We start from the raw sequence: 14,221 nt of genomic DNA, 5'->3' as shown, positions 1-14,221 counted from the left end.
CTAAAAGTCAGAAAGTTGTGTAAAGAGCCTCTAGTCCAAGAATTTATCATTCAAATCAACTATAAAGATCACTCGTTTTTCTCCTATATGCCACTTATACAAACATGCAAACACAGACGCATACAATGTCAAATCCCGGTCCCTATATATATGATCATTACACGAAAATGCCTTTCTCCACTCAGCTGAGCTGCTCGATCCCCCCCCCCCCCCCCCCCCCCCCTAGCTTGAAATCACTCCCGTTCGTTTGCTGTGGAATTAATTCTCACTCACATGTGTATATATTTAGCTTTGTACGTGTACACGCCACCGGTAAACCACACCCACGCCGTGCATCTCATCATATACCAACGTACGTACCTACGGCGGCCTGCCATGCATGTATCAGGGGCCACGGGGATACGCGCTTCCTCCGGCGAAGTAATGCCCATCCGTCGTCCGAAAGGGGGCGGAAGAGCTGCTGGAAGCGCCGCCGTAGGGGTGGGGGTGCTGCTGCTGCGACATGTACTCCATGGCCGGCGGCGTGGGCTTCCAGTGCCGCTTCCGCTGGTTGATGAACCAGTTGTTGATCTGCTTCGCGTCCAGCCTCGTCGACTCCGCCAGCGCCGCCTTCTCCAGTTCCTGCCGAGGCATGCACGCCATTAACTGCTGCAAAGATCTTGCGCGCGCGCGCACACACACACACACGCGACGTGGCATGCATGGCCGGCGTAGGTACGTACCGACGGGTAGGGCCATCTGTAGTGCAGCTGCCACCAGTGCAGGAGCTTCTGGCGCGCGTCCCTCGGCAGCTTGCCTTTCTTCTTCTTCTTGGAGAGGTCCCTCCAGAGGCTGCTCAGGTAGCCGCTGTACTTGTTCAGGAGGTGGCTCTTGAGCTCCTTGTCCTCCGCGCAGTGACTCGTGATCTCCGGCAGGCCGCCGACGTCGCCGGCTTCTTGCTCGTCTTCCGAGGAACCGCCCCCTTCGTAGCTCTGGTCGTCTGCTTTGTCACATTGGCAATCCAGGAAACAAGGATGTCAGATAAATTCGCGGCTCTGATCTAGCTCAGATATACTCCCTCTGTAAAGAAATTATAAGACTTTTTACGTATTAAGCAACTCTTGCACTTTTTTTTCACGACCCGAATAGACCTAATGTGCTTGTTTCATAATTATATCTCAACTGTAGCAGTACGTATTGCCACATCACCTCAATTAGCTTTAGCAATTTTTGGCATGTATGCATGCATGCATGCGTCCTTCGTACTCCCTCCGTTCCGAATTACTTGTCGCGGGTATGGATGTATCTAGATGTATTTTAGTTCTAGATACATCCATTTTTGCGACGAATAATTTGGAACGGAGGGAGTACCAATTTTCCTTCCCCCACACCGGCATATTTTTGGCTAACTCCCTTTCACCTGGTAACTGAGGGCACATATCATGTGCATAGTATAAATCCAAGAGTGTTGCTTCAGTATACCCCCTCAGAAGTTAGCACAAATCCTAAAGTTACTTAAAAAGAGTATTCTCGCACAGTCAGGATCAGCTAATTGTAACCCCTACTTTCCCAATGCACCAAAAAATAGATTCGCCTTGGTTATGTAGAAATGATAAGGTTTTTTTAACGATAAAAGCACTTCTCTTTTCAGATTATCCACAGATGTACCGGTACGCTTCGTTTATGGTCGTCTCTACAACGTGCGAATAATCGAACCTGTTTGCGAAGTTGTGTACACGATTGGAGAACACGATGAGTGATACTTTTACCCAACATGGATGATAACACGCCCTCCCACGAATTAGGCGTCATACAATCTATGTTTACTTGTATTTCGCCTTTTTGCACAGGCCAGGGTGTAATACTTAAACCTTTTAAGAAATAAAGCATCTTTTATAAAAACAATCAAATAAGAGATCAGAACAATCTAATTTTTTTATTAAAAGGGTAACTTCTAATCTCCATTGAAATCTTTGAACTTTTTCACGGGGTGTATCGAAGCAAAACTCTTCAAATAATCATGTTCACACAATTAAATCTCATTGAAACATATTGTAACAAATTATTCGGGCAACATACGGGGTATCATCTACTTGATTTAGAAATAATTATTTCTCAATTAGGGATTTTCCGCTTGATCTGTATTTGCATAAATTTCGTTGTTTAGAGCGAGTGAATCTTAGCTAACTTGGCAATTGTTGTTCGTCAGTACTCTTCGTTCCCCAACCAAACACACCCTTAGAAATATCATAATTGTATTTAGTGCGTAGCTACTTCTTGCATTTCAAATTAGTTGAAGTTCTACCTTTGTTCTAAGTCAAAGTTCTTCTTTAAGTTCACCTTAAGGAAAAGCACTACTTTAGGTTCCCCGTCAGTACTGTGTATTGAAAGATATATGCTAACATTAAAACAACAAATATACTCCATATAGTATGGAAAGGTTTTTATATATGGCGAATCTAGTGAAACTGATATTTTGTTGCAGATGTTGGTATATTTTCCTGTAGACTTGGTCACACTTAAAAAAGTTTGACTTATGAAAAATCTAGAACTTCAAATAATTTGGAATAGAGTGAGTTACATGTTAGCCGCTTAGGAAAATCTTCCTGTCAGGGATCAAGAAGGCACCACCGCTGTATGTTTCTTTCGCGTGCAGTTCACCTGCTTCTCACAAGGTATATAGTGCCCAAAGACAAGGAGGGGATCCTAGAACGAGTAAGCTTGTTGTGTACCTTAGTTATATGTCAGGATAGAGTGTCTTTGCCTACGGCATCAACACACTAGAAAAATGTTGCATGACCCTTAAATCCCCATCCTGATGAGGTCGTCACAACTCACAACCAACAACAGGGCGCCAGTGGTATCCAAAATTGGTTTGGTGGCGGTGGTGACGATCCTTAGTGCTAAGTTTAGTTCTAATCACTTGTTTTCTTCCTTTTCTGTTTTCTACCAACAATTCAGTGATGAAACATCGGTTTGGCACCCTGACATGCATGTCACCACGGCGAAGTACAATAATACTACGCACACAGAAAGAATCAACGGAGTTCTACGGACCCGATTGAGTGCGCTTCTCTAATTGCTGCCCCCCTGATTTTCTGTGATGGGGCCCGCGTCACTTAACCAAATTTTAACCAATCAACTCTAACCACCCCGTTAATCCCCCATAATCTGTCCATGAGTCTAGCATCGCTCGCGACAGTACGTTTAACAGTTTTAGAATGAAGTTTGTTCAGTTTATGAAGGCCCGGTCTTCGACTTCTTCATAGTAGGATTGGATGAATACCCAGATGCAAAGAATAGAAACCAAGACAATGATTTCGGCTAATCCTCATGCAACATATTTTTTCATCATCGTGGATCTTTTGCTGCTGCTGTTCATTTTAATTTTTATCTAGATTGATGTATTATATTATTGAATCAATACATTATGTTCATTGCTCAAACACCCAAAAATTCCTTCAATGAACATATCTGTCAACAACCTTTGGAATTGTTGGATTATGTTAGCACACCACATGAACACGTACCCCAACCCCCCACCCCCCCAAAAAAATGTGTTAAGTTGTTTTTCATTCTGAAATATTTTACTCCACATGTTTGGTTGAACTCAATTTGCATGGGGAGTTCATGACAGAGATAAATTCAAGTCAGATATCTTTCTCCCCGCAAAAAAGAGTCAGATATCTTTCTAAATACATTTGTTTCCAAAATATGAAAGATGCATGAACCAAAATGTGTTTTGCAAGACCGAGGAAGGTGATGTCATTTTTGTACCTGTCTCCACATTTTTTTGGGTCTATTTATTTATTACATCTGGTAGCTATGGCGAATTAATCACAAAAACACGCGGCCGGTTGCCCCACCCCCACACCCCACCCTGCACACAGTCCTTGCATGTATATAGCCAGCGCGCGCATCCACTGGATCAAAGTCTCAAAGCTAGGATGAACCAACCTGTGGTTGGATGGTTAGAGGGACTGTGGTATCCCAAGCCCAACAGGGTTCAAATCCTGGTGCTCGTATTTATTCCTGGATTTATTTCAGGATTTCCGGCGATGCGCATTCGGTGGAAGGAGACGTTTCCGTCGACGACGAGGTGCCTACGGTGACCTCGTAAATTTTAAGATAATATGTCGGCTCAGTCTTTCGGAGGTGCCCATAAGAGTAGGGTGTGCATGTGTGCGCTCATAGGGATGGGTGTATGCGCGTATATATGAGCGCTTGTGTGTACTGATGTTAAAAAAAAGTCTCAAAGCTGGGAGTAATTAGCGAGGCAGACGCGTGCAGCGCCACAGAGCGAACATGTGATCGAATCAGACGCCCACATGCCCGTGCAGAAACCGCTTGTTGTGGCGACTGGCGACCCTGGCATGCATAGTGCTAAGCGTAGCCACCACCCTACGTAAATCAGACCGATTAACCAGTGTCAGTACTCAGTAGGCGGACCCGCGTCGTCGTCCACGTACGGCTACGACGACGATCGGCCGGCCGGCAGGCAGGCGCCAGACCAGGCCTAGTGAAATCGTGGTGCATCTACTGTACGATCTGTACCCTTCTCCTGCATGACGCTGTACGTTCCTCGTACCTTTGTCACGGTTAGTGGGCTCGATCGCCATGCACGCTTGTTCAGGGTCTCTCTCTCTCTCTCTCTCTCTCTCTCTCTCTCTCTCTGGGGTAGGGTAACTAATTGTCACGGTTGGTGGGCTCGCCATGCACGCTAGTTCAGATACAGTAGAAATTAGCCCTCCTTCTCTCTCTCTTTCTTTAGTAGGGTAACTAACTGTGCTAGCTGCTGCAAGCTTGCAACTAGCAACCTTTCAGTTTTTGCAATCGCTGCAGCTACGAAACATTTCAAAGAAGATACGAGGAGCGTTGCGTGTTTAGAGAAAAAGGTCAGGGCTCTAATTCAAGACCCTTGCCATCTGTGTGGATTAAATACGGTTTGGTCGTGTACTCTAGGACTATCATGATAGGAGAGCAGCGATTCGGTGCTTGGGCTCATCTGCACCCGCGATGAAGAAAAAAATTCAAAACAAATACTAGAAAATTTTGATTTGTTTTGTATGGTACATAATTTGATGCGTGAGGTGCGCTCTAAATTTCAGATCATTTGGGCATCTGAGTAGCTCTCGGTAGAAAGACAAATTTGGGGTCTGTAAAAAAGTTATTATTCATGTATTGTTCTGATCCAATTTATCTTTTTTGCTGAGAGCTACTCATATGTCCAAATGATCTGAAATTTGGAGCGCACCTCACGCACGAAATCATCTACCATGCAAGAAAAAAAAGATTTTGTTGATTTTTTTGTATTTTTTCTGAATTGTTTCTTGACTGAGTCAGATGAGTCTGGGCTCAGAAATGGATATTTGACATGCAAGTACCTACCTTATTTAAATGTACCATCATGCATGTTTTTCAAGAGGTGCTTAATTATTTTAAAACATGAGTGCTTGATCTGGAAACAATGCTTACGTGCTTGTATATGCCTTTCACTCGTGAAACCTTGCAAACTGGCTAGGATAAAGCAAGAGTTGAAGGTCGTATTTTAAACAAGATACCAACCAAATGTAAAAAAAACTAATGCAAAATTATTGTTTTCTTGATCTCCTACCGATATGGATATAACACGAGTAGAGCAAATGTGGATTACGTATTGAAAGGGTTGTATCTACATATAGATTTAACGTGTTCTGTAAACTTTATATGCAAGTTCTAGTTACAAGCTAGCTATTGGGAGTGTCGTCGGAAGTCTCACTCATATATCTAACATCTTATGGCTCTTTTGTGTAGAACTTGTTTTTTTAGGGAGTTATGTGTAGAACAAGTGACTTGCCATGTTCATATGTAGGCCTTATCAATAACAATAAAAAATTGGCTCCCTCGACGCCCCCTTAACTTGCAAGACCTCGGTCCAATAGAATAGATTCATATCAACTTCATTGTACCCTTGTAAACAAGTTTAAATTTCCTCTTGCAACAATGCAATGTCCCTAAGCTAAAAAACCAATGCATTGTCCCACTGACCCCACCTTGAGTGTGTTCTCACCTTCTTTGCTAGCTTAGCCACTATCACATGCGAATTTCTAATGATAGCGGGCTAATTATCTCCTCCTTAAGCATCAAGTCATGCATTTAGTGTTCTTCTGAACCATAGCCAGTCGGATGCTTAGCATCCCTTGACATATCCTAACTGCAAATTGAAAGGACATACTTGCCCCTAAGTGGTTTTGTGTTAACTACAACATGATTAGTGATGCAACTATGTGCTTGGGTCTATAAATAGTGTGTTGATACATTGTAAGGTAAGCAAGCATGGTCGGAGCCCCCCCCCCCCCCCCCCCCCGAAAGTGAAAAGAGATGACATCCCAATGATTTTTTATTTGTCTGAGGTATTAAGAAAGCCATAAAGAGGGGGTGCGCTTTGGAGTAAGAGGTTGAAATCAACTCGCATACACATGTAAATATTGCACAACGACACACACCCAGACTAAGAGATAGCCCTTAAATTCCCCGTTTTGCAACTGCTCTATGTACCCTAGAACCTCCGATCAGCCTCCGAGATGTCCAGAAGCTTGCTACCCCTGAGTTGTAGCTCTCAGAAAAGCCTAAAGCCTACCGAAATACTGTCTGAAAGCTCCGGGTCCGAAATCTCTGGGTTGTCAAGAAGCATGCAACTCCTGAGTTGTAACTCTCTGGATAGCCCAAAGCATGTGTGGATGTTTTCTAGAACCCACAGGGCACGTAGAATGACTGCATAACGTTTCAAATTTTGGACCACCTATATAAGCCCACCTTCTTTCTCATGAATAAGTAATGACTCAAGTTCTTTTCCTCCACTAATGTGTATCTCAAATATTTGAGATCTCCTTCCCTAGTGCCCCAATCTTGCTCAAACTTTAGGGATAGCTAAAGGAGTTCTTGATCTACACATCCACCAAAGGCAAGATTGAACCCTCCTTAGATCCTAGGTGGATATCGTTACTCGTGGAGTTTTTAGGGACTACTAGATGTTTGGAGTCCTTCCGGAAGCTTCCTTGTTATGGTGTGCTCCGGTTATGTTTTTAAAGGTTTGGGTGGTCACCTCTAGTGGATTGAGGTCCTTCCTTTGGTGGGAGACCCAAGGAGAAGAGGTTGAGCCTACCATGGCATTCAAGAAGCTTTGACCCTCGCACCCCTCCAACTAAGATTAGCACTCTCCCAAGAGTGTGGACTTTAGGATACATCCTAGTCTAGAACTTGTGGTTAATCTGTTTCCCACTCCTTTACTTTGTGCTTGTGCTAGCTAGCTATATGTGTGCTCTTGCTTAACTGGTGTAGCTAGCTTTTCCTTGCCATATAGGTTATTCTCACCTTATATTCCAAATCTAGAGAACTTATTGATCCACACATATCATTAGAATTGTTAAAAAAAAGCTAAACAATTATACTCTTCTATTTCACCCCACTCTAGTCGACCTCCTGATCCTTGCACAAATTCCCTTTCCAACCTCCTCCCGAGTCCCCTAATGCAAGAATTTGTCTAGTCATTTTTCCATTAAAGTGTGGCATCCAACTCACCATGAGGAATATGTATGTATATATGATTTATATGGTGGCACTAGCCATTGACTGGAAAAGAATAACAATGACACCATTAATTGATCCTAGCACACAATCAAAAGGGTGGTAGCAAAAGGGTTCTCTGTTATTCTAATGGATTCTCTGTTGATAACATAATAATGAGTGGTTTTGTTTTGATGGATTCTCTTTTGACCTAGATTTATCAAACTTAGAATATTCATAAGAAACATTTGGCCGCCGGTCTTAGGAGTTGAACAATCGAGCATCGTCAAGTGATGTAATAGGAGGAGCATGGGAGGAAGGAGAAGAATGAAGAAGATGGGGGGAGGTTGCAGAAGGAGAGGGGAACAAGGAGGCCACCAAGGCAATTATGATTGGAACATGACAGACAATGAGCTCTCCACTAGGCCTAAATGATGGATTGGTTGGGGTGGATGTGAACCTAGCTACCTGACATTGCTAATGGTGGAAATGTAAGATTGACTTGCCACCTAAGCAGGATGAGGTGGTGGTGGTAGAGGGAGGAGGGAATGACGACGAGTCAATATGAGAGAGGTAGGTAGAAGAAGAATGCAATGGATGATGCTGGTGGAAGCGAGGCAGCGGGGAGGAGGCACAATAAAGGGATGAAGATGTGTGACATGTCATGCATTCGGAGAACAGGGATGGTGGGTTTGTTCTGTGGCTTATACTAAGTCGAGGTGTCCACATGGTTCCACTCCACTATCAAATTTGTTAAATTCGACACCACCGCTCTCTTTTCCGCACATGCACGCACACATATATGCTTGCATACACCAAAAGAGACTACTGCATGAAAGCACGATATCAGCGAGGTTCTTTTGGTTTTGAATTTCAAAAACCTTTATCTCTCAATCTATGCATCCAAATGACGATCCATTTTTCCTACTATTGGCTTTGGTGCGACAAGATCTTGAAAATTAGATCCCATGTTGAGATGTTTAGACAACTTATTTTATGAGCAATTATTAGGTTCGAGTGACTCACTTGCTGGTTATAAGTAGATTACAACCACTCGGTTACCATGTTATAATAATTTGGTTACCTAGTTAATTATTAGCTGATATCATCTATTACTTGCTGAAACTTGAATACTCACTCTGGCTCTGCATAACATTGCAATGGTTAGACATATAAATTATTTTCTGGTAAACCAGGTATAATATTATGTGGTAACTGTTTGATGCTAACATGACAACTTGAAGTCCTCAAATCAAGATGAACTCAACGAGGACGACATACCGCTAATCAGATTAATAGTTTGTGTGATAAATACATCTGAATACTAATAGTTTATAATGATTATGGTGGCAGCAAAATTAATTAATGCATGCATACACCTCCTCTCTCTACAGGAAAACAAGAGCACAGCACTGTAAAGCAAAGATGCGTGTGCTACTTAGATTTGTTAAATTAGAGCCACATGGTTGTTTGCATTTGCTCTGTATACTGACAAACAATCGTGTACTAGGTTCCCTGCTCTGCAATAGTCAGCACTGCCGTTCCCAATTTCTGAATCTGAAAAAGCAAATAGTTGTAGTAACAAATGCGCATATACCTAGTGTAAACGACTCCATCTGCGCCTCCATGGCCCTGAAGAACTGGTCGGCTTCTTGGATTGGTCTCGTGAGCTCCTGCTTGTACCTGACCAGCACATCGCAGTAGGTCTCCTGTGCATGGGAAAAGTAAACATACTCATCTGTAAACCATACATATATATGTCGATGGTGTGCAGGCATACTATTCATCTCATAGAATTCTGTAGCTACATCTGCTAAACATGTAGATTCTGAGTCACACAGATCAGCGAGGTCAAGTTTAGTATCATATGGAAAGTTATATATTCTCTTCTTCTCGCTAGCCTCCATGGAAGGTAGTAGTAGTGGATAGTTAAGATGCCTATAGCTAATGGAGAGTTGGGATGGAGAAATTTCAAAATATTACCATGAACTCATCAAGTTCTGGGTCCGGCACCGGGTCTTGGCGCCGGTCGCCAGGATCTGAGTGGAGGTCGCCGGCGAGGGCGGATAACCGACCGACAATCTCCGGCGGGGCTCCGACCTTAATTAGATAAGGCAAAATAAAGGAGCACTGATTTGCACAGGTACAGAGATGAACATAATTTTTGAACAGAAAGCTAGAGAATAAGAAGCATATCTCGCCGGTGATTTTGTGATGCCACGAACCATTAATCGCAATATTACATGCGTTCGTAGAATTAACCCGGGAGGCCAGGACGTACGCACCTTCTGGCACTCTATGAAGGCTGTCAGGAGAGCAGGATAGAGAGGGTGCGACATGATCTTGGCTTTGACTGTATCCGTTCCCCTGTCATGGTTGGAGTGTGTGGAAGGTTCAGGCGGCGCCGGCGCCGGCTCCGGCACTGGTGAGGTGGATGCCCCCGAGGTTGTGTTGTCTAAGGTGAGGTACAAGGGTGTGGAGGTGTTGGCCTTGGAGCCACTAGGAAGAAGGGGAAACTGATCCATGTTTGCGTACTTATCTTCTAGCTGATCCTAATTATCTAGCGAGGGGGGTAAGTGTGCAGGAACGGAAGGACAGGCCGACCCTAGCTAGGTCAAGGAAAAGCTGAGAGAGAGAGAGAGAGAGAGAGAGAGAGAGAGAGAGAGAGAGAGAAATCCAGGCACAGCACAGCAGGCCAGTAATCCAGATAAGAAAGCGGTGTCAATAATGGAAGGGAACAATTGTTGTTGTTAAGTGCATTGTGATTCAAGAAAAGGAATAGTTGTACGCTTGTACCATGCCATCAATACTAAAACCCACACATCAATCGGATATCATATTTTAACACTTCTCCTCACATAAGAAGGTCATAAGTTTTGCCCGCCTCCAGCCAGGGAGGGGCGATGACGGCGGCGCGCCTTCGGTTCGTTTCAGTGCTTGTAGTCATCACTAGATGGTCTATAGATCTGGATGTAATTTTTATTATTTCTAGTGTTCGTTGTACTGCCATGATTGAATATTATAGATCGAAACTTTCTGGCAAAAAAATCACAAATAATTTTACTAAATATTGTGTTGGTTTGTTTTAAACTTTTGAGACCTTTTGATTCTGATAACATACTTCCATCATTCTATCTACAGCATATTAGGGTACCCTAAGAAATGCCGTTGGCTAAGAATTTCATCTTTAAACTTCCATCCATGGCGAATATAACTTGCCATGAAAAATATTTGATCTGCCATACCTAGAAATCTGACATTAGATGGGTATTCGTGCAGTGACGGACTCAGAGATAAAATGGAGGGTGTGCACACTTTACAAAAAATTGAGGTCCATTTCAATTGGCTTTGCATGGGCCTTGAAAATCAGCTAATTATGACTACATGGTAAATAATTTCCCCAAATTCTGGGTGTGCCATGGCACCCGCTAGGTAAGCTAATATATTCGGTCCTATTGTATTTAGATATTACACGGGCCCTTAGAAGGATCTAAATCACAATTGTTTTATGGACTCCACTACAAATCTGACGTCGGATTTTTGATAGCATTTTTCATGGAAAATTATGTTCGTCCAGGATGGCAAGTTTAGTTGACGAGCATAACAACTCCGTCTCAGTTCAATTTTTGGCCGAAAATTGCCGTGGTTGAAACTAAATTTGCCATCATCGTGCCAATATAAATTGCCATGAAAAAGTGAGATTTTCCATGCCTAAAAATTTGACGTCTGATTTTTAGTGGTTTCGTTATTTTATTTAATACTTCTACAGGTCGTAAATTTAGATCTCTTGGTCTTGATACTACTTATTGAACTTTATGCACAACTAGTTCATCCAAATATGAAAATTGATGAAGAAAATATTTCAACATTGAAAAGTCTAAGCTCAATCTACATACTAAATACGAACATGATCACTCATCTATAGCATGTACTCCCTGCATTCCACAATGTAGTGCGCCCGCGCTTCTCGAGATCTAAGTTTGACTCTAAATTTAGTCAACAAGACCGACTGTGATGGGAGCAAAAATTATACCACTAAATTAGTATCGATAGTCAACCAGACTGACTGCGATGGGAGCAAAAATTATACCACTGAATTCGTAATTTCTGCTCCCGTCGCAGTCGGTCTTGTTGGTTAAATTTATTATCAAAATTAGATCTCGAAAAACGTGGGTACACTACATTATGAAATGAAGGGAGTATATAATATGAAAAATATTCAGAAGTATGGCAGTACAATCTAAGTGTAAGTTCAGATGAGCTTTTGTCGGCTGATTCTAACCTTACAGTGGTTGAATAAAAATCCCCAGTTTATCCGCAAAATGGAAAACTTTCACCATGGCTACAAAAAAAGACGATGGCAAAAGCTGAATTAAGGTTCAAACTGACTGATGGCAAATGTGTAAACTTCTTTCCCAGGGGGTGCCTTTCAGCCACTATGATCCTTTCGCTTTCAAGAAAAGGCCAGCACTGTAGAGATGGTAATAAATACCGCAACAGCAGTTCAGAAAGGCACCACACCTGTCATCAGCTAGAAGTTCACACCGCACCTCGTCGAGAAATGAAGCGCGCCCACTGCAGAACGATGGAGACCTCACGGACATGGGAGCCGCCCAGGCATCGTCGTACCGTCGAATAACAACAGATTATCGTCGGAAAAGATGGGTTTATTATGCTTTTCTTCGTTAGCTCATCCGTTTTTCTGCTCCACCTGCCGGCTGTCGCTGCCCGGCTGCAGTGCCGAGGTAGCTACAGCGGCGCCATTCATACGCGGTACGGCGACCGGCCAATGGCACCGAGCCTTAGATTTATTAAGGCTGCGCTGCGACAGAGCCGAAACTATTTGGTCAGTCCATTGATTTTTCGTGATTGCGGCTTGCGGTTTTGGAGGTTCCCTGGATGTGTCGCCGGAGATGTGTATCCGCGCGGTATGCATGGCATGGGTGATTTTTTTTTTTAATGCGTCTATAAGTTTTCAAATATTCAAATAAAGAAATTGGGTTGGCACTTACCCACACAATTTTCGGCGAAGGAAGGAAAATTGAGAAAATGGACATTTACATCCCCCGTCTAATTCTCGCCCAGCCTCATCTTTAACCCTAAATAAAAACAGTGCTCAACTATACCCCATTTCCATCTAGTATCCTTATGAAAATACCCCTCCGTGCCGTTTTCGTCCGGTCAAAGTCCTTTGATCATCTACGGGACATTTTATAAACATAGTTGCCCTTGTGTGCATATGTCACTAACATGTGGGATCTACCCTTGAAAAAACAAGAAGAAAAAACCTCTCTCTTACAGGTGGACCTCACTCTGGAAACTATCTCTCTCACACAACATAAAATAAAACAAGGTTAATTAAAGGGATGGGGCCTACTGTCATAGAGTCGGGGCTTAACTAAATTGAGATTAGCCTAAGCTAATCTCTGCCACGTCAGCTAACCGGCAGCTAAGCCGCCGCCGAGCACAGATCGCGGTGGAGGGCCTCGGGTCATCTCCTCCGGCGACCAAATGGATGGTGGAGTGGCGCATTGGGTAGCTGGAGATGGCGCGCATCCATCGGGGGTTGCGGGGCTGCTGGGAGTGGGCAGAATCGTAGCCGGCAGTGAGGATTTGCGGCAGTGCACGCACGGGCTTGACAGAGAAGTCACTAAGGGGGCACGGGCGAGCAGGTTGAGCATCTTTGGCAGCATCTGGGAACTCCACAAGCATGCTGGACAGAAAAAAGGGGCAACTCGAGCTTGAGGTGCTCGGGTTCTTCGTCAATGGCGGACGACGGCTTCAGAGCTTGCGGGGAACGACGCTACGGCACGGGAACAAGCAAAGGAAAAGGTGGGACACGGGCAGTGGCTAACGTCGGTTCTTATGGGCAGGCCGACATGGTCGGGGGAGCTATGAAGACGAGAATTGATGATGGCAACATTCGGCGTCCGGAGGTAAATATGACAATGAAGGCGACGATGTGGTGCTTCCTGGATCATGGGCATCATCGTTGAGATGTGGTGGAGCTCGGCGGAGCTTCTGAAAATGGTTAGATGGCGTGGAGAGTACGGTGGTTATGCGGACGACGGCGGTATGCTCTTAGTGCTCTTTTGGCCTGAGGTTGAAGACGACGACTCACAACGGTGGTGGGTTGGGATGGCTACATGGGCCGGCTACAGGTAAGGTTCTCTCTGGCTTTTTTTTCTTGTTTCAGTTTTCTTTATTTTCTTTGCGAGGGGTAAAAATGTCCAGGAAACGTCCGGTAGACAGTCAGAGGCCTTTGACCAGACGAAAACGGCGCGAAGGGGTATTTCCATAAGGGCACCATATGGAAGAGGGGCAAAGTTGAGTACTATTTATTTTTAGGGGTAAAGATGAGACCGGGCGCAAATTAGGGGGGGGGGGGGATTGGCCCTTGAGAAAATAAGGATGCTACAATTTAAGTTTTAGTCGAGAGAAAAAATGAGAAAAATGACGACGCAGACCAGGTCACAAATTGTCATATTATTGTAGGTGAAATTTCATGTGTAGTTTTGAACCAATACAAACTTAAATTGTGGCCTCCTTATTTTCTCATTTTCACTCAAATCAGAAATTGTCATACCCCTCCTCTTCAAAAGGAACACATGTTAGCAAAAACTTGCATACCAAGGAATCAAGAGGAATTGTTTAGGCTTCATGCATTTGGCTCATGGTCATGGAGTTAATTAGTGAT

At 43.7% G+C, this 14,221-nt stretch overlaps 1 protein-coding gene across 1 annotated transcript; it reads right to left on the bottom strand.

The window, feature by feature from the left end:
* Positions 1-227: 227 nt before the first annotated feature.
* Positions 228-10,113, bottom strand: LOC123099365 (homeobox protein knotted-1-like 4). Its single transcript, XM_044521536.1, has 5 exons — positions 9,810-10,113; positions 9,508-9,624; positions 9,122-9,233; positions 723-979; positions 228-621 (listed from the first exon to the last, which is right to left on the bottom strand). Exons 1-5 carry the CDS (start codon positions 10,047-10,049, stop codon positions 385-387), a joined length of 963 nt encoding a protein of 320 aa, XP_044377471.1. The 5' UTR covers positions 10,050-10,113; the 3' UTR covers positions 228-384.
* Positions 10,114-14,221: the final 4,108 nt, after the last annotated feature.

The sequence above is a fragment of the Triticum aestivum genome, chromosome 4D, assembly GCF_018294505.1.
Source record: "Triticum aestivum cultivar Chinese Spring chromosome 4D, IWGSC CS RefSeq v2.1, whole genome shotgun sequence".
Lineage (NCBI taxonomy): Eukaryota > Viridiplantae > Streptophyta > Magnoliopsida > Poales > Poaceae > Triticum > Triticum aestivum.
This window is presented reverse-complemented; position numbering and strand designations above follow the sequence as displayed.

What these genes read in the sequence shown, in the direction of transcription:
- LOC123099365 (XM_044521536.1), bottom strand. Translation starts at nt 10,049, where the DNA reads ATGGATCAGTTTCCCCTTCTTCCTAGTGGCTCCAAGGCCAACACCTCC. An exon ending in CCTTCATAGAGTGCCAGAAG is followed by an intron (nt 9,625 to 9,809) that starts GTGCGTACGTCC and finishes TATCTAATTAAG; the next exon opens with GTCGGAGCCCCGCCGGAGAT. An exon ending in CAGAACTTGATGAGTTCATG is followed by an intron (nt 9,234 to 9,507) that starts GTAATATTTTGA and finishes TCCCATGCACAG; the next exon opens with GAGACCTACTGCGATGTGCT.